Below are 20,185 nucleotides of genomic sequence, written 5' to 3'. Positions count from 1 at the left end.
GAGAGACTCGAGCTCTGCTCGGCTCCTCGGCAGAACCCAAAGCTGAGCTCTACCAGAGAAAAGCACAGCTGGCGAAGTATAAGGTACAAAAAAAACCCATTATGTATATAATAACTTATGGATGCATTCATAACATGTTATAATGCCTTCATAGCTATCATTATGATTAGCGTTAGGACTGGTGATGGATTGCATATCTCTGGGTCATCTCTTTTCTATAAATCATTTCTTAAAGGTAACGTTCTACCAAGAGAACCTATGAACAGGTTTATATCGTGTTATAATGCGTCATTATACAAGTTTATTATAATTCCTTATGAAAATTCTTTACACTATCTTAGTTGTGCAGATAACTTGACACATTATGAACATGTCCTCCAAACTGTAATTTCTTTATATAAATAAAAATGTCTATAACGCCTTATGAATGCATAATAGCATGTCATTAGTCGTTGGGCTTTTATATAAAATGTGCTGGCAAAAAGAAGAATCCAGACTTCGCTCGTGATGCTTTATACTAATGTGCTTGGTTTCTTCAGTGTTGGTGTTATAACGTGTTATGAACACTGCTTATGTCAAATGTCAGCTACATGTATAGATTTGCTTCAAGACCCCAACATTAGTGAAACGCCTTTACGTAGCTTGTTATAACGGTGCGTCGAATGTCACATACATGTGTTATAACGTGATTATGAATGTGTTTATGATTCATTATAACTCGGATTAATTGACGAGCGTGATTAATGTGGCGCATGTTCAGGTGTTGGAGCAGTCTCTGCTGTCCCGTGACTCTGCCCTGAGTGCCATGATGGAGAAAGGGGAAACTCTGCTGTCTCTCCTCCACTCTCCCTCCATCACAGAGAACATGGACAGGTTGCAGAGCGAATATCAGGAGCTGTGTAACACCGCGAGGGTGAGGAAAGCTCACACACTGATGCACTTTACTACACTTCAGTGTTTATAAGGCTACATAAGCCGTTCATGACAGCTGATGTAAGCCTACATGAGCATACACATTAGGGTGTATGCAAGACGGTCAGCTCGACATAACGAGTGGTAGATATGTATTTGTTATAACAGGGTGACGTACGTGACATAATCTGACATAAGGTGACGTAATGTGACTTAATCTGACATAAGGTGACGTAATGTGACTTAACGTGACATAACATGGCGTAATGTGATTTAGCGTGACGTAATGTGACTTACCATGACATAACATGACATAATGTGACTTAACGTGACGTAATGTGACTTACCATGACATAATGTAACTTAACCTGACATAACGTGACATAATGTGACTTAACATGACATCAAGTGACGTAACCTGACTTAATGACATAACGTGACGTAATGTGACTTAACATGACATAATGTGACTTAATGACTTAACGTGACATAACGTGACTTAATGACTTAATGTGACATAACGTGATGTAATGTGACTTAACCTGTCTTAATGACTTAACGTGATGTAATGTGACTTAACGTGCCATAACATGACATAAAATGAATGAATGAAAGAAGATTTTTGGTATCTGAGGACTTGCAGCTTGTGGGGATTAGTAGAGCATATAACAGTGGCGTAACAGAGTTTTCAGTTAATCGCTATGGCAACCGTGACACCTTAGCTAAGCAGTGGTTACTGTGGAAAAGAAATAAAAAACATCTCTTATTGATGAAAAACTTTTCTAGTTCTATTTGCTGTTATTAAACCTTCATGTGACTGTTTCTTCAGACTCGGGTGCAGAAGCTGGAGGCTCACGTAAAGAAACAGGAAGAGTATCACACAGAACTCCAGGAAGTGGAACGCTGGCTGCTGCAGATGTCCAGCCGGATGGTGACCCCTGACCCCACTCCGGGAGGCGGACTGGAGGCAGCCGCGCAACAGCTGGCCAGACACAAGGTGATCTGTTATAGTCGTACAGATGCTAGGATGGACACACACACACACACACACACACACACACACAGGGAACTGATTATTCTTCCAGACCACACATGCTCAGGTGAGACAGTGGCAGTAGATATCTGTACAACTGAAGTGTCTCTCCTCAGTGTTTATTATCTTCAGTGTGATTCACACCAGCACCTCATATTACAGTCTACTGTATCATCACTTCTGTATTGTCTGTCTGTCTACCTATCTGTTTGTCTCTCTATCTATCTATCTATCTATCTATCTATCTATCTATCTATCTATCTATCTATCTATCTATCTATCTATCTATCTTTCTCTTTCTCTCTCTCTCTCTGTGTCTGCTTGTGTCTGTCTGCCTACCTCTGTCTATCTATCTCTCTGTCTCTTTATCTGTTTTCTGTATAACAGTCTGTCTGTCACTTTCTGTCTATGTATGTTCTTCTGCCTGTCTGTCTGCCCGACTCTGTCAGTCTCTTTCTTCATTCCACATGCTCTCTCTCTCTCTCTCTCTCTCTCTCTCTCTCTCTCTCTGACTCTCTGACTTTGCATCTTTCTGCCTGTCTGTCTAACTCTCTGTCTGTCTCTTCCTTTATCTATGTGTCTCACCCTCTGTCCTGCCCCTTGTTCAGGAGTCTGGATGAATATACTCTTCATGTCTCTTTATCGTTCAGTAAGCATGGTTGAAATTCTCAGGGGATTTGATAGCGCACAAAGTGCTCTCATATTTCAGCCCTGATCACGGCACAATATATTGCAAGCTAGCATAGCTCTAGACACCGAGCCATTTCTCTCTGAGAGGAAAATTCTCACTTCCTGTCAGGAATCTCATAGCATTAACATTCTCGTGATTAATGCTGCACAGAAGGATGGATGAGCAATATAATACATTTTCTGTGTCTTTTGAATCTCTGTTTAAATGAGCCGTGTGTGTGCGTGCGTGTGTGTGTGCGCTGATGTTTACTGGTAATTCCCAGGCCATCATGGAGGAGATTGCGGGCTTTGAGGAGCGTCTGGCGGGGCTGAAAGAGAGAGGAGACGAGCTGACGTCTGGCTGCACCGAGCGCCTCCAGGCTCGCCTTCGCCAGCAGATCCAGAGCCACCTGCAGGGAGCACGAGACAGTTACTCGGCCATCTGCAGCACAGCACAGCGTGTGAGTGTCTCTGCCAGCGGGCCAGCGCCGAGCCAACACATCCCCAGATCTCACTTATACACCGTGTGGTGACATCGCTCTCTCCACACACACACACTTCCCTCAGTTTCCTCAAAAGATTCCCTGAATCACATATTCCACATCCCTAATGATAGAACAGTAATGACACTGGGAAAGTTCCTGGTATTCAGAGTCGAGTTACTGACCTGGTCAAATTTCGATACATCCACGCCATTCACTCGCCTTTAAAAGAAAAACAGGGGTAGAATATTTTTTAATGGATGTATTTGAAATGAAATCTGATCGCACTCTAGTATACTGCTGCTTGAGTAATCCTAGCAGCGACTATCACATTAATCACGGCTTTTATTTATATATTTATTTTTAAACAAAATGTTTTCCGCTATCATTATTCAGCACTTCATCCGACACGGCCTGTTATGCTGCCTTGCATTTTTTATGTTGCCTACACAAATTAATGGAGCCTCGAGACAGTAAATTAGGCTGGTGAAATTATAACGTGTGCACAGGACAGGAATTATTATTATTATTATTATTATTAGTTTATTTATTTATTTATTTATTTATTTATTTATTTAGTTAAAATAAATTATTTATTTACATTTTTTAGTATTTATTTATTTAATTAATTTATTTAATTTTTTAATTTGTTAAAAATATTTGTTTCTTATTTAATTTACTTATTTTTTTAATTTTCATTTTTTAAACATTTATTTATTTAATTTTCATTTTTAAACATGTATTTATTTATTTATATTTATTTAATTTTTTTTTTTATCGTGTTTCATTTCCTTGCTTTGATTTAATACAATATTATTAATATATTTGTTAAATCAGGACAGAAATGTTGTTATTATTATTATTATTATTATTATTATTATTATTTTTTATTTCAATTAAGTTAATTCAGTTAATTCAATTCACACGTCTGGTTTGAAGGATACACTGACCTTGCACTCATCTGCTACACCTACAGCTCAGTTAAGTTCATTTGGAGTTTAATCCATAAAAATTCACTCTTTGTCTTAAATATCGCATTCACATCATCTTTAAAGGACCATAGATGATGATTTTTTTTATTGATTTTTAAAGTATATTTACAGCCCAGTATACAACTGTAAATATTGTGACTATATTTCTATATCGATCTCTGTGTTTTTATTCGATTTATTAATAACATCACGGCGCATACATCGGATAAAATAGGTCCGTTTTTTAAACACTATTTTAACTAGTCATGATATTTTGAAATATCATTAGATGAAGCAGGAGAAAGTTATTATTTTTTTTCTTTCAGGAAAAGGAGCCTGATTTTTTTAAACCCTATCGAGAGCGTCCTCGTGTATCCCCCAGCGAATATGACATGATGTCCACTTCACTGACAGATCACATTTCATTTTAATTTCCTCCCTGACTCCATCCGACCGAGCTGTCTTCAATTCTCCGCAATTTAACAGTCGAAAATCGAATCATTTGCTCGCTTGAATCAGAAATGAAGGATCCTTGAATCAGAATTAATAGATGTGATCGAATAAAGGGGTAATAAAAAAAGAGGATCTCAGATCTAAATTGAAGAACAACAGAAACATTTTGCTGTATAATTTGTTTTTATTTAATTGTATTGGTGACAGCGGCATCAGGATGATTATTTTCCACTGCTTCACATGTTTTGTCTCCGAACTAAATAAGCTCTGGGCTTTCCAGCAGAAGCTTCACAAATCCTGTCCTATTTCTGTAAAAGAGGCCACCTGATTTCCTCTAAGACCTCCAACCGTACGCATATTTAATGTGCCAGGTTAATGCGCCGCTCAGTCCAGCTCCCAGCACACAGCGTGTTAATACAGTACCTCACACGTTCCACAGCCTTTTTATTTCCTCACTAATACCCCCAACCTCAACTAATCTCCCTCCAGCCTTTTCCTCACCCGTCTGCCTGACTGTAAATCCCACCACCTTGCAGTCTGGCCATTCAGCATGCAGACAGAGGAACTGCCAACGCTCACCGTGTGCCAAACCGCCACCGTCGCTGCTGTCGCTGTTCACACTGCTCACACTGCACACCCTCCCACTGAGGCTTTACAATCAGGAACGTCAATCAGCACCGGCTTTTCTCTCACGCTCATCAACATGGCCCTGACCCAGTTTATCACTCCTGGCTCTGTTTATCGTCTTTTACTAAACGATTACTCTAAATAAAATCTGTCTAATCATCATGCACAATTATTCAAATCTTCCACTCAGACAAACTGCTTACTTTCCTGACTGTTAAAAATAATGCAGTTTTTTAATCAAATACAAATGAATGGCACCCCCAATTATAATAATAATAATAATAATAATAATAATAATACTTACAGTTCATTTTTTTCACTATCACATGGACTCATCTGAACAACCTTGAAAAGGCTTCACAAATCATTATATGAAATTCCTTCAGATTCCTTCAGATGTTTTCCCCGGTGAATAAACGCGAGGTTACTTTCCTGTGAAATCTTCAACATCCATCACTAAATGGAAAAACAAACCCCTTTCAAATCCAACCCACAGCTCAGTTGTTTGACGAATCCGACTGACATGCATGCACATCTCCCAGCACAGTGAGGAAGAGGATGAAAGAGGATGTTTTTGGGAATTTGTGCAGGTGTATCAGAGTCTGGACAGGGAGCTGCAGAGGCACGTCAGCCTGCGAGACACACTGCAGCAGTGTCAGACCTGGCTCTTCAACATCCAGGAGGAACTGCAGCCATCTGCGCAAACACCACGCTACCTGGAGGAGGCCCTGGTCCAGGTATGAACTTCACAGAAACACAGAGGTTTTCTGATTTATTCTCATGAAAATGCTGTGTAACTAACGTCATGTTGGTGGAACTGGATCTTTAGCTGAAGCAGGAGCGAGCTCTTCAGGAGCAGGCCAGTACGTACCTCCAGCTGATCTGCTCCACATGTGACCTGTCAGATGAGAAGGTGCAGGAGACCGCCGCTGATATCCAGCAAGTCAAAATCCAGGTAGCTTACCTCACACTCCCTCTAACCGTGCTGCTTGAAGTGGAATAAATGAACTCCAGAGCTGTTTTCAGGTGGTGATGCACTGTAATGTTCCAATTTATAAGCAATTCTTTCTAAATAGTTTTAATTTGCATCAAGAATGTAGTCGAAATATGATAAATGTTTTATTTTTTAGCTTGTAGATGTTTAATTTGTAGTCAAATAGTTAACTTTCAGTACTCTCTAGCTTGCTAAACAGGAAACCACGGCAACCAGGAGGCACCCACCCACGCAGAGTGATTTTTATAATGTGATGATCAATCGAACATCTGGCTATGAAACATCTGTGTGCAAATTTTCTCAAATCTAGGTTGAGGAAAGAATGCTCGAATCCCAAGAACTGGCAGATAGCTGGAGGGAAATCGAGAGCCTGCGATCCGATCTCGAGTCTCGTCTCAGAGAAGCTGAAAAGTTTCTCCAGAACATGCTGAGAAGACCAGCAGATCTCGAGCCAAAGGTCTCTCAGAATCAGCTGGACCAGGCTCAGGTAAGCAATCGAGTGAATTCGACTTATTGGTCCTTCTAGACATGCTTTAATCTAGATAGAGCGATAATAATTGTTGTCCTTATTATAAAATTTTCATAGAGATGGAACCTAAATACAGTATGTGTTTGTTTTCATTTATATTTAGTGTGGTGAATTTAAAAAAAAATAAATAAATTATTTAACCTTGAACTATCCCCCCACATATTTAAGCCTAGAGATTACAACAAACCTAGTAAACCTCTACTGTCTCTTTAATTTGGCAAAAATCCATCAATGCCTCTTAAAATCCCCTTTAACAATAATGTCGTTCCCTATAAAAGCATAATGCAAAAATAATCCTTCCTTAAAATAAAATTTCTGGTGTAAAACAATGAAAAAACATAAGGGTATTTGGTGCTGTCTGAAATCCTTTCCACCCCCACCCTAATACATCCTCCGACACCATAGACCATGGGGAGTTCTACCACTATTTAGAGACCTCAACCCACAGGAACCATCTCCTGTAAATACTCCTCTCTAGTGGTCCCTGTTTTATACCTTGGTGGTTTTACTGTGTTTCTGAGAGATCTAATGGGTTTTGTGACTACCATCCTGGCAGGCAGCTTCATATATTAATAACGACCACCCTCCAGACTCGGTGCCTGCCTGTAATTATGGATGTGTGAATTGATTTGTCCGTGTCCGTAATTGCTGTCTCCAAGCCGGTATGGTCATTGTGTGTGAAAATGGAGGATATTATGCCTCTGGTTATATTGTGAGCTGTCAACAAGAAGAGAGATGAATACTTCAATATCCTGTACGCCCCCCCCCGCCCCGACTGTTCCATCAAGTCATCATTTCCATTATACATATGAAGAAAAAAACCCTGTTGTGCTAATAATGTCCTTTATTTTCTACCGCAAAGGACTTTATTCAGGAGATACAAGCCAGGCAAGCTGATCTGACCAGCCTGAGGGAGAGCATTGGAAGGCTGGTGCCATCTCAGGATTCACCTGAGCTGGTGGAAATAGGTCGTCTGCGCAGATCTTGGTTAGAGCTTGCGAAACAGGCTGCAGAGCTTTTGGAGCAGAGAGAGGAGGATCTCCAGAGGAGTGGGGATTATCAAGAGTGCCTCAGTATGGTAGAAGAGCTGTTTGATCAGTTGTCCAAGGAATGGGATTATCTGTCCAGGCATGTATCTGAACTTATTCACAAATTAATATAGATTTCATTGAATTACCAGTTCATTGGTTCTCTTGATTTGAAATGTCATCTGATAAGCTATTTCGATTAATAGTCAGTTCATTTTTAGGGGGGATATGGAGAGCACTGCAGGGTGTTTAGACGCCTTAAAGAAGCTCTCCATAGATCTTCAGGACCAGCGGTGTGTATTAGAAGACTTGAGAGATAACAAGAATGCAATCCTGCCACGCCTTAGTCTCGAGGACAAGGACCTTGTCAAGGAGCAGGTAGGTTACCTGGAGCAACGCTGGACCCAAATGGAAGTGCAGGTTGAACAGAAGATACAGGATACGATTGAAACCCTTGAAGACCTGAATCATTTAGAGGACCAGTTGAGGGAAACCCAAGAGTGGGCTGAGGTGCAGCGACCATCTCTTTCTGAAGTACTGAAAACCAGCCCCCCTCCCGACCTTGCTCAGAGCTTTTTATTTGACCACTTGAGCTTTTGTGCAGAGCTGGAGGCCAAGCAGCAGCTCATTAATCAGTCTGTGTCTGAGGCTGACATCCTTTATGCTCATCTAGGACTAAATGAGAAAAGAAGACTGCAGACCTTGGTTCAGGATGTTCAAGGAGCGGTAGAATCTCTTAGCTCGAAGGCAGCTCACCACCGCAAAAGCCTTAGTAAAGTGTTCACAGAGCGAACACAGTTCCTCCAGGCCTTGGACAGGGCTTCTGGATGGATCAAACAACAAGAGCAGAGGGTACTTGCTGATGAGCATGTGGCACTCTTGCCAGATGAGCTCTCCAAGCAGGTGTCTATTTGCAAGAACATATGTAGCAGCCTGAGGGCATATCAAGTGGAACTGACCTCGTTTTGGACGCAAGGAAGGGAACTTGTAAAGGATACAACAGAGGATGAGAAGGTAGAGACCCTTCAAAGGCTTGAGGAGCTCCAGGGAACCTTTGAGACTTCCCTCCAAAGGTGCACACATCATTTGCAGCACCTGGAGAGAGCTTTAGTTATTCGGAAATACTTCAAAGTAGATCTGGATAGAATCTGTGAGTGGTTGAGACATGCAGAAGCAGCCACGTTCCCCATAATAGACCTCAACAGGAATGATGTGGAGCTGCAGAACCAGTTAGCCAAATACCAGCAAATTTTGGATCATACCTCAGCATACGAGAACCTGTTACTTATTGTCCAGCGGGCAGGACAGGAAATTCTTCCCACCTTAAATGAGGTGGATCACTGCTACCTGGATGAGAAACTTAACGGCCTTCCGCAACAGTACAATGCCATTCTTTTGTCGACCAAAGAAAAGCGAGACAGGATCCAACGAGTGATTCTGGAACGCAAGGAATTGGAGTCTCTCATCGAAGCGACACGTAAAGCTTTGGAGGAACTTCAGGAGCAGTGTGATGCCTTAGAGAAACAATCAACTAGTAGAAGTCTTGAAGACGGGGAAAGGTTGCACGGTGACTATGATGAGATCCAGAAAGGCCTTTTAAACCTTTTCCAAGCAATGAATGAGTTGAAGAGTAAAACTCAGGACTTCCATTGCACAGGACAACCATATACACGTGAGGTCATTGACCAGCTTGCAAGTCTTTATAGTAGACTTGATCAATCGACCAAGGAGAAGGTTAAACAACTCAATCGTACTTTGAATGTATTAAATGACTACAGGACCACAATCGCAAAAATGGATAGTGGCATTAATGCAGTCAAGGAGCATATGGATGAACTTAATTCTGCGGCGCAGTTAGATGCCATGGAGAGATTATCCAAACTGCACAAAATGGCCAAAGAGCTAGACGAGATTACTTCTTATTCCGAAGGACTAACTGGACAGATAGTGGAGTTCAACCAGCACTTTGACCATGATACCCTTAAGACTCAGGTTTCCATTAAGGAGACACAGCTCCAAGCCTTGAAATCAAACATGTCCAAAAGCATAGAAGAATGTGAACGTTGTGCTGGAGGTGAGCCAAGCTTCCAGACTGAGATCAGAGAAAGCTTGCTGTGGCTCAAGACCGTTAGAGAGGATCTCAAAGGTTTGTTTACTCTTCAGGAAATCAGTGTTCACGTTGTCCAGAATGAGATCAGATCAGTAGTCGCACTTCAGAGAGAAATGAAATCTAGGCTCCAGTTGCTGGAGATTTTGAGCCAAAATGAGAGGCAAACGTACAAGACCTCCAAACAGCCATTCCCCAGTGACATGGAGACCTGTCTGAAGGAGATTGCAGACTTGGAGAACGAGGTTCACGAATCTCTTTCAGCCAAACAGGTAAGCATGTGTATATTTAAAAATACGTTTCATATCTTAGATTTCTGACCTTCCTAGTTTTTTAATCTTTACCCACAATGATTTACGCTTTACCCGTAGGTGGTCTTGCAGTCAGCACTATCCTTACTACAATTGTACCAAAGTGCCTTGAAGACTACTTGCCAGTGGTTTGAAGATGCAGATGCTGTCCTAAAGCAGAAGAACCAGGAACTAGAATTGGAAGATCTTACAGAGAGCCTCAAGGAACATGAAAATGTTTTGACCCAAGAACCGACCATAAAGAAGGCGATTCAGGATATAGCAGGTGTTCTCCCTAAAATGGAAAGCTTTGTTGATTCTGTTACTGTAATGAAACTCAAAGAAGGCTATGAGACCACTTGTCAAAGGAGAGCTGAGCTCTTGGAACAGCTGAGAAGTCACCAAGAAACCTTAAACAGGTAACTTGTTTAACTTGGCCTGGTTTATTGGTTTTATTGGTCTCTCTTGGCTTATAGTTCTAATTGTAATATTGTATTCATGGTGTATTTCTAGATGTTCTACTCAGTGGACGGCATTTAAGAAAGATCGTGAAGTACTTATAACTGAACTGAGTGAAGTTGAAAGGACACTGGCTGGCTTTAGCACAGCTAAATCAAGCTCTCTTCAAGAGGCTGAGGACAAGCTTCGTTTTCATCAGGTCTGTTCTGGTCTTCTAGAAATTTTTCTCAGTGCAGTTTATCAGCATCAAGTTCTAACCGATTCTCTCGTCTTCACAGGATGTTGTGATCCAACTGGAGGCTTGTCAAGATAAAATGACAAACCTTAAAGAACAGTCAGAGCAGTTCGACCTGAAGTGTGTGTCCGGTGATGCGGTTTGTCGTTCAGTCTGTGCACTAGACCAGCGATGGACTCAATTAACCAGTGTAGCTAAAGTACAGGAGAAAGCTCTGAAGGACACGGTACATGACTGGAGATGCTTCATTGAGAAGGTAAGATAGCAGCGATGCTTATAGTATCATGGAATCCAAAAATGTGTATCGTTGAATCATGATATAGTTAAATGTTTATTGTTCAATTTTAAATGAAAAATAAATAATGTGTTGTATCAAGTGCTATTTTATTTCACTGCCACTGATAAAATTCCTCAATTTTTTTTCCAAATTTTTCCAAATTTCCTCAGGGATCAATAAAGTCTGTCAGTCCATCCATCCATGCCTCCATCCATCCATCTATAATATGGAAGCCATATTGCTAAATTTAACCAAATTCCCATTGATTAATGTGGTAATCACCTCTAGGGTTATTTATGTAGCAATGTATTGCCAATATACTAGACTCCTATTACACTATGTAACACGATTTTTGTTCCTGGGTAGTGAATGACATTTTCCAATTACTCTTGATGGAAAACGATAAAAAAAAAATAGCCATTAAGCCCCTTGATGTTTGGGTTTGGGCTTTTAAGAGAACGAAAACCTGAAAATTAGCCCATTTTACTAAAAAAAAAACCTGCCCAAAACTAACCCAAACTTTCATGGCTAAGATAGGTTTTTTCTCTTTATTTGGGTTACAAAGAATGGGGAAATAACACTTATTTCCCAGGAACAAGAAAAAAGTAAAAATTTCTTACATAGTGTTAGTCATTTCAATACTTGGCACAGTGTTTAGTCGTCTCTTGCTTTTGTGTTCCAAATCATAACAAAGAAAAAAATCTCTCTCTACATCCACATCTGCTCTTGTTTTCCATCACTGATCATCTTGGAGCTCCAAGGCAGACACTTAAGTTTAAAGCCAGCGGTCTAGACGTTATTAAAAAAAAGAGAAAAAATCTTTAATAATGCAAATTACCCCAAAAGCAGTATTGTTAATCCTTTCCTACATTGGAACAGTGAATCATTCAGCTTTCCTGCCTTTCCTTTCTTCTTGGTCATGGTTGGTGTGTTGGTAATGATGCAATGTTTGGTAATAATCCAGCACACTATTCATGGTTCCGTGTAGAAATTGCCTTCCTACCACAGTGCTCATAAATCTTATCGGGGTTTCTTGGGAAGTGATGTAATTAGGCAGGAAACATGGATTCCGGCGTATGCGTCTTAAAGCGCATCGCCATTTTCGTGTCCATACACGAGTGCTTCAGTTTCACGCATGTGTGTTAGTGCAGTGTTTTTCGTTTTCCTCCCCTTCCCCTTCTTTTTCTTGATGTCCACTTCAGTGGGTATGATGACCTCAGCTTCTTAGGATGACTCACGGCTAGTGCCTGGGTTTATGACACACAGAGGGAAGCGAAATGTCACGTGCCAAAAGCTTCTTTCTCATTAACGGAAATCAGCACGAGGTTCTTCGAGCCTTAGAGATGAGACGTCCCTGTGCGATGATGATGCGTTATTAACTGTTAATGAATGCTGGTTTATTACTTTTTATTTTGTGTGTCTGAGAGCCACCGGAAACAACGAACGTTCCTGTTTATTTGGAATGTTCAGACTGTGTTTTTGTTTTCAAAGGAGATGATGATTTTATTCGTTTATTCGTTGTGGCTCCTCTGAGGCGGGCGATGCAGAACCGCAGAGCTCCAGCTAATGGGAATCATTTATCTGAAAGCGTGTTTAGAATAAACTGTTGACACCTAGAGCAGTTTTATCTGATAAATTTGTTACAGGACTTTTTTTCCCATTTTAATCAGCCCTCATTGAAAGTCACATTGATTTACTGCTCGATGTAACAGTCGAATTAAAAATACTTACATCAAATAAATGTAGCTAGATTGTTCAGCTAGTCTAAAATAACGTATACTTAAACAGAGCTCTCTTGCACTGAAGTAGAAAAGTGGCTTCAGGCAATCTACAATCTTTAAAAGAATAAAGAGGATACATTTGTTGTCAGTGGAATCCCTCAAACATAGACATTTTGTACTGGTAGTGTTTTCAGTTTTAGTTTTTAATTATCATTTGCTGAGATTGTGCCCTCTGTCGTTACCTGTAGCTGGAGAAGATGAGGTCTGTGTCGGAGGACCTGCACAGCCGAGTTCCTGACAGCGTGGTGGAGAAAGCAGCCAGCACCGTGGCCCTACACAACCTGTTAGAGTATCACGACTCCTTCAGCCGAGAGGTGGAGAGAGAGAACAGCGCCCTGACTCTCCTCAAACACCACGCCCTCCACCTGCTCCTCCACTCCGATACTGCAGGACTAAAGAGGTCCAGTGACCAGACCAGCTACGGCAGCAGCCAAACAACCAGGCTTGGCAAGCTGTCAGCCACGCCCCTCAAGCAACCAACCACGCCCATCAAGCAACAGATCACACCAGCCATGCCCAACAACCACTTACACACTCCAAGCAATCAAACAGCCACGCCCAGTACACAATCAACCGCACCCACTACACAACCAGTCATGCCCACTACACAGCCAGCCATGCACAATAACCACTTAGACACTCCTGGCAATGAAACAGCCACACCCAGTACTCAATCAAGCACACCCAATTCACAGCCAGACACACCTAGTACACAATCAAGCACACCCACTACACAGCCAGCCACGCCTAGTAACCACTTAGACACTCCTAGCAATCAAACAGTCACACCCACTTCACAGCCTGCCACACCTAGTACACAATCAACCACACCCACTACACAGCGAGACATTTGCAATAACAACTTAGATACTCATAGCAATCAGACAGACATGCCCAGTACACATTCAGCCACACCTCCTAGACAGCCATCCACGCCCCAATATCACTTAGACACTCCTAACAATCAAACAGCCGCTCCCAACACACAACCAAACACGCCCAGCAACCACTCGCCTAGCACACAGCCATCAACACCCATATACCAAACAATCACACCTGTCAATCATCTGGCTACACCCACCAAGCAAACCAATAAACCCAGCAATAAAGATGCTTTCTGTCTGCAGGAGATTCAGGCAATGCAGGAGAAATATGAGAGGTACTGATAACAAAGACATGTATCGAATCCACAGTGTAACTGTTGAGCTAATCTGAGGTGTATGTAAAGCATGTATGCTAAGTATAATAAATAAACCACTGTGTGATAATGTGGTCAAGTTGATGTCTCCTGCACATCTGGAAGTCTTTCACTTCATAACATATAGCTAAATCACACTTCTCTTATTTGTCTCCTGAATCCAGCCTTCTACAGAAAGTGTGTGTGAGCCGGCAGCAGGTGCAGGTGGAGCTGCTGGAGCGAGAGGAGGTGGAGAGGGAGCTGGGACTCGTTAAAGGCTGGATCCAGGACACACAGGGCCTGTTACTCAGCCCTACAGCCGACCTGGACACCCTGCTCTCTGACCTGGAGGTAAAGAGGAATCGTTCCTGTCTGTCCTAATTAGGGATGCATCGATACCGAGTCTGGTATGGAGTATCATGCAGTATCATAGCCATGGCAGGTAAAGCAATATGAGCTACCTGGTTTAAAATCTTAGACACAGTTGTTCTTGACGTTCAGACACTGTCACTCATCGACATCGAGGATTTTTCAGAGACAAAAACGTACTTCCAGCCTTACAGAAGCGCCAGAACAAAGCCACTCTTTTCCTCTCCAACCCGAATCAGTCTAAGGTCACTAATGCAGGCCAGCTAATGCATTTCATTTTATTAGATTAATCTCGCTAACGTTAAAAGGAAGGCGTCTAGTAGCATAAGTGTACGAACACGTGGACGTTCGGTCGTCACGGCCACTTTTTAAACAAATAATGGCGTCGATGCATCTCTGCATTATTCTGATGATTTTCCAGAGCACTCTGATGTTTGTTGTGTGCCTGTGCTAGACGGCTCACGGCGGTGTTCAGTCTCAGCGGCAGGCTCTGGAGCAGATTGCAGATCGCCAGCAGATGAAATACAAAGACCTTCATGCCGCCGTTCCTTCTGAGATCAGCACCCAGCTGGCACAGGTCACATTGGCGCTGGGTTCGGCAGAGGACCAGGTACACGCTTGCACAGACACACACAGCTTGTTTTGCCGTGTTCTAGTTCTTCTCTGCGTTTGCAGATTAGCCGTGAGTCTGATTCATCAACAGTGACTTCTTTCGGATGCAAGCTCCGCCCACTACTTCCTTATTCAAGGCATACAGTGAGGGGAAAAAAGTATTTGATCCCCTGCTGATTTTGTACGTTTGCCCACTGACAAAGAAATGATCAGTCTGTAATTTTAATGGTAGGTTTATCTGAACAGTGAGAGACAGAATAACAACAAAAAAATCCAGAAAAACACATTTCATAAAAGTTCTACATTGATTTGCATTTTATTGAGTGAAATAAGTATTTGACCCCTTTGCAAAACATGACTTAGTACTTGGTGGCAAGCCCTTGTTGTCAATCACAGACGTCAGACATTTCTTGCAGTCGGCCACCAGGTTTGCACACATCTCACATCTCAAGGAATTTGGGCCCACTCCTCTTTGCATCCATGACCCATTTTCAATGCCCTGGCTGAGGGAAGGAGGTTCTCACTCAAGATTTGACGGTACATGGCTCCGTCCATCGTCCCTTTGATGCGGTGCGGTTGTGCTGTCCCCTTAGCAGAAAAACACCCCCAAAGCATAATGTTTCCACCTCCATGTTTGATGGTGGGGATGGTCTTCTTGGAGTCATAGGCAGCATTCCTCCTCCTCCAAACACGGAGAGTTGAGTTGATGCCAAAGAGCTGGATTTTGCTCTCATTTGACCACAACACTTTCACCCAGTTCTCCTCTGAATCATTCAGATGTTCACTGGCAAACTTCAGATGAACCTGTACATGTGCTTTCTTTAGCGGGGGGACCTTGCGGGTGCTACTGGATTTCAGTCTTTCACGGCGTAGTGTGTTACCAATTGTTTTCTTGGTGACTGTGGTCCCAGCTGCCTTTAGATCATTGACAAAATCCTCCAGTGTAATTCTGGGCTGATTCCTCGCCGTTCTCATGATCATTGAAACTCCATGAGGTGAGATCTTGCATGGAGCCCCAGACCGAGGAAGATGGACAGTTATTTTGTGTTTCTTCCATTTGGGAATAATCGCACCAACTGTTGTCACCTCCTCACCAAGCTGCTTGGCGATGGTCTTGTAGCTCATTCCAGCCTTGTGTAGGTCTACAATCTTGTCCCTGACATCCATGGACAGCTCTTTGGTCTTGGCCATGATAGAGAGTTTGGAATCTGATTGATTGCTTCCTTCTGTGGACAGGTGTCTTTCATACAGGTAACAAGCTGAGATTAAGAGCAGTCCCCGAGAGTGCTCCTATTGTAATCTCAGCTCCTTACCTGTATAAAAGACACCTGGGAGCCAGAAATCTTTCTGATTGATAGGGGATCAAATACTTATTTCACTCATTAAAATATGATAATGATAATGTAGAACTTTTCTGGAATACGTTTTTCTGGATTTTTTTGTTGTTATTCTGCCTCTCACTGTTCAAATACACCTACCATTAAAATTACAGACTGATCATTTCATTGTCAGTGGGCAAACGTAACCCACCTCGTCATATATATATCTCATTTAAGTAAAGCTCACCCCAGTTTACACAGGTGTTATGATAAAATGAAAATAATTTGGCTAGATTTTTTATGTACTCAGTTGTTAGAACTATAATTGCCTAAAACAATACATTATTATGTACTATTTTGTTATTTCCCACCTTTCTTGCACGAATTCCAGGTGCAGAGCCGAGAGAGAGAAGTGCAGCACAGCCGAGACGTTAAAGAAGACTTTGCAGCCAGGTTGAAGGACATCTCGGAGAAAGTCAGCGCCATCTCCGTGAAACTCAAGCAGAAGAGTGTGGATGTAGAAGAGGCCAAAGAGGAGACGGAGGTCTCGCACTCGCAGTCTTACACACACTTTCATTTCATTTCATTTTCACTGCTTTATCTCTTTGTGAACGAGTCACTTGCGGAGTTTCTCTTCTCCGTGGCTCATATTGAGCCTCTGATTTACGAAGATGACAAAACAAGTTTCAGTTGATTCACTTCTGGCTGTTTCATTTGATTCACTTTTGATTGACAAGTAAACTTCATCGCAGTGAGAAAGCGATTCAAATGAATCTTTTTTGTTTTGTTTGCTTTCAGTGAACTCGGCTGTACTGAGAAAGCGAATCGACTCCGAATCAACAGAGTTTGCTCTCCGGTGAACTCGATCATAGCGAGAAAGCAGTTAGACTCTGAATCGACTCAGGAAATGAATCAAATGAATCTTTTTTGTTTTGTTTGCTTTCAATGAACACCAGCTTCAGCGAGAAAGCGAACTGACTCCGAATCAACGCGGTATCAAAGCAGTTAGACTCTGAATTGAGGAAATGAATCAAATGAAATGTTTTTTAAATTTCTTTTTCCCACTTTCAAGCAAACACAATCAAAAGCAATTCGACTCTGAATCAGTGGAATTTGTTTTCAAGAATGATTTGACTCTGAATCAATAAAGTTCGCTTTCAAGTGAAATTAATCATACTGAGAAAGCCATTAGAATCTGAGTTGACTCAACTGCAGAAAATGAATCAAATGAATCTTTTTTTGTTTTGTTTATTCTTAAGTGGACCCAATTGCAGCTGGAAAGCGATTTGACTCTGAATCAACACTTTCAGGTGAACTCGATGCTAGTGATTCGACTCGGGCTTAATTCTGACCTAAACTCTGGCTATCTAAATCAACAGCACTGCCCGATTACATTGAGGGAACTGAATTGACTCCCATTTGACTCTGACCTAAACAGTGCCTATGTTAAACAATACCGTTACTCTAAACCCTGTTTATAGAGCAGTTATTAAGGAAGAGAATCATTTCTTGGTGTTTGTTTCTGTACAGACTCTGCGTGAGGAGCTGGAGGACTGCTCTCACGCTCTCTCTGAGCTGGACGTGGCCATGCAGGAGTTCGGGGAGCAGAACCCGCTCCTGGCCCGGCAGCTGGGCGCGACACTGAGCAAACTGACCGAGCTCCACTCTCAGACCAGCAGACTCGCAGAGGGAAGGACCTCACGGCTTAAGAAGGTAAACGTAGCATCTCCACCATGTTTAAACTAAAACTAAAAAATGTTTTAACAGCACTGCAGCATCAAGATTCCTGAATCCTGACCGTTCTTCTCCTGCTTCTCGTTTCAGGCTGAGCAGCACTTTGAGGAGTTTAATGAGAGACTCACCCTGATACTGAACTGGACAGAAAAAGCCGAGGCTCTGGTTTCCACCGGCATTGTCTGGAGCCCCGCCTCTATGATGCAGGAGCAAATCCGAACACACCAGGTACAAAGGTTCTGACCAGTCAGAGTCGAGAATTCAGCATTGCATCATAATAAGTAAATCTTTAATAATAAATTAATTAATTAATTAATAAGAATGCATAATAAAATTTAGCTAACAAATTACTGGCAAAATAGTAGTATTTAAAGTGTAAACAATTAAAAAACTGATTTTTTCATCAAATTATCTTATTTAAAACTGTAAGAATTATAAATATAATGAAAGTTGAAAAAAAATTACCAACGATATCTTAGGAAAGAAGATCGTGTATAATTTATCATGATATCAATATATCGTCACATGGCAAGTCCTTTCCATCGTCTGGCTCCGATACCCGTGTGTTTTGCGAAGCCAGACATGATGAGTGTGTTTGTGTTGCGGTGCAGGCACTGCTGCGGGAGTGGCGCAGGCTGCAGGGTGAGATGGAGGTGGTGACGGAGAGAGTAGGGCTGTTGGGAGAGGTGGTGCACACTGACGCACTTCACCAGCAGGTGGCAGAGCTGAGCCATCACGCAGAAGAGCTGCAGCAACGCGCCAAAACTCGCCTGCTGAACCTGCAGGATGCTGCGAAGGTAACTCTGCATGCTGCGCACACACACACACACACACACACACACACAGTCTGTTACACTGCCAACATCCTGCACAGAGAGGGAATTTATTTCTAATGAATACTATTAAACAAGCATCCAGTATATAAAATGCTGCATTATTTTTTAATGTACTGAATTTATAAAGAGCATCATGAAGTCTGGTCCAGAATTATTGGCACCCTTTAAAGGGGAAAAAAGGAAAAATTGGGGCAAGTGACTATATATGGATAGGATAAAAATATCTTGCTTGGCAGTTTTTCTGAAGAACTGTGTATGTGTGTATATGTGTGTGTGTGAGAATTTGGATCAGATGAACACAGCCATAGAAATAACCCCAGTACAGATCCCTATGATTTCGCTGTAGTGTTGTGGATATTAGAGTGGAATCAGTGAATTTATGATCAAATTCTGCCCCCTAGTGGTGATGTTTATACCGCACACGTCAGCTTTCAACATTTTCCTTTTTAGCCTCAGTGTCAGTGTGCAGCGCTCTGTAAGGATTAGAAGAAATGAAAAAGATTTACGTGGACCGCCGTTCTCTAAATCACGTTCATGATGTCTTATTAAAATAAAGAGAAAGAAAGAAAGAAAAGCTAGAGAGAGGGAACTAGTGTTTACAGCTACTGTATAATACAGATAACAGGAACTAGTTAAATAAACCATAAATATGACAGGTCTCATATTAAACAGCTCTGTCTTGCTCGTGCTCTGTAGCATCTTTATTTGGAAAATTATTCTCAAGACGCCTGCAGGATAATTGCCCCACTTTCAGCACGTCTAAGGGGGCAATTTCCTGTTATTAAATACCTTTTGGTTATGTGGGTCAGTGACGTACCTGAAAGAGCGGGTTTCACGCAATGTGTTTCCTGTTGTAGAAGGTTCGATCTGCTGAGACGGAAAGGATAATATATGTCAGACATTTTCAAACCTGACCCAGGGGTTTTATTTAAAAAGTGTTTTTTTTTTTTAAATAATTTTTTATTTTATTTTATTAAATGTCACGTCTAAAACGTACTAGGAAATTGTTCTGTGTTTTTATTTAATTTTTGTTCTTTTTATCTTAAAAGATCATTTAAATTCAATTAAAAAATATTTTTTTAAAATAAATAAATGAATAATTTTCTTATGAGTCTTGTAGGTGGATTGAGTCAAAATATATTTAAAAAAAAATACTTATAGCTATAACAAACATGCTTAATCTTTTTTTTTTAATTATTATTTTTTTATTTTATTAAATGTCATGTCTAAAATGTACTAGGAAAACCTCGTGTTCTTTTTATCTAAAAAAAAAAAAATTCAATTAAAATTT

At 41.4% G+C, this 20,185-nt stretch overlaps 1 protein-coding gene across 3 annotated transcripts in view; it reads left to right on the top strand.

Annotated features, from left to right (window-relative positions):
• Nucleotides 1–20,185, top strand: part of syne1a (spectrin repeat containing, nuclear envelope 1a) — a 214,289-nt gene that overhangs the window by 125,588 nt on the left and 68,516 nt on the right. For all 3 annotated transcript variants that reach the window (XM_058379576.1, XM_058379577.1, XM_058379578.1), the window contains 19 exons: nucleotides 1–83; nucleotides 761–913; nucleotides 1,742–1,909; nucleotides 2,899–3,075; nucleotides 5,738–5,884; nucleotides 5,977–6,102; nucleotides 6,452–6,628; nucleotides 7,533–7,798; nucleotides 7,920–10,077; nucleotides 10,177–10,514; nucleotides 10,609–10,753; nucleotides 10,833–11,045; nucleotides 13,036–14,006; nucleotides 14,210–14,375; nucleotides 14,848–15,003; nucleotides 16,716–16,868; nucleotides 17,855–18,037; nucleotides 18,149–18,286; nucleotides 18,670–18,855. The exon at nucleotides 1–83 is cut by the window's left edge and continues 244 nt beyond it. In XM_058379576.1, coding sequence (XP_058235559.1) covers nucleotides 1–83; nucleotides 761–913; nucleotides 1,742–1,909; nucleotides 2,899–3,075; nucleotides 5,738–5,884; nucleotides 5,977–6,102; nucleotides 6,452–6,628; nucleotides 7,533–7,798; nucleotides 7,920–10,077; nucleotides 10,177–10,514; nucleotides 10,609–10,753; nucleotides 10,833–11,045; nucleotides 13,036–14,006; nucleotides 14,210–14,375; nucleotides 14,848–15,003; nucleotides 16,716–16,868; nucleotides 17,855–18,037; nucleotides 18,149–18,286; nucleotides 18,670–18,855 — 6,104 coding nt within the window. The remainder of the gene's footprint in view (nucleotides 84–760; nucleotides 914–1,741; nucleotides 1,910–2,898; nucleotides 3,076–5,737; nucleotides 5,885–5,976; nucleotides 6,103–6,451; nucleotides 6,629–7,532; nucleotides 7,799–7,919; nucleotides 10,078–10,176; nucleotides 10,515–10,608; nucleotides 10,754–10,832; nucleotides 11,046–13,035; nucleotides 14,007–14,209; nucleotides 14,376–14,847; nucleotides 15,004–16,715; nucleotides 16,869–17,854; nucleotides 18,038–18,148; nucleotides 18,287–18,669; nucleotides 18,856–20,185) is intronic.

Source organism: Hemibagrus wyckioides, linkage group LG25 (assembly GCF_019097595.1).
Source record: "Hemibagrus wyckioides isolate EC202008001 linkage group LG25, SWU_Hwy_1.0, whole genome shotgun sequence".
Taxonomy (NCBI): Eukaryota; Metazoa; Chordata; class Actinopteri; order Siluriformes; family Bagridae; genus Hemibagrus; species Hemibagrus wyckioides.
This window is presented reverse-complemented; position numbering and strand designations above follow the sequence as displayed.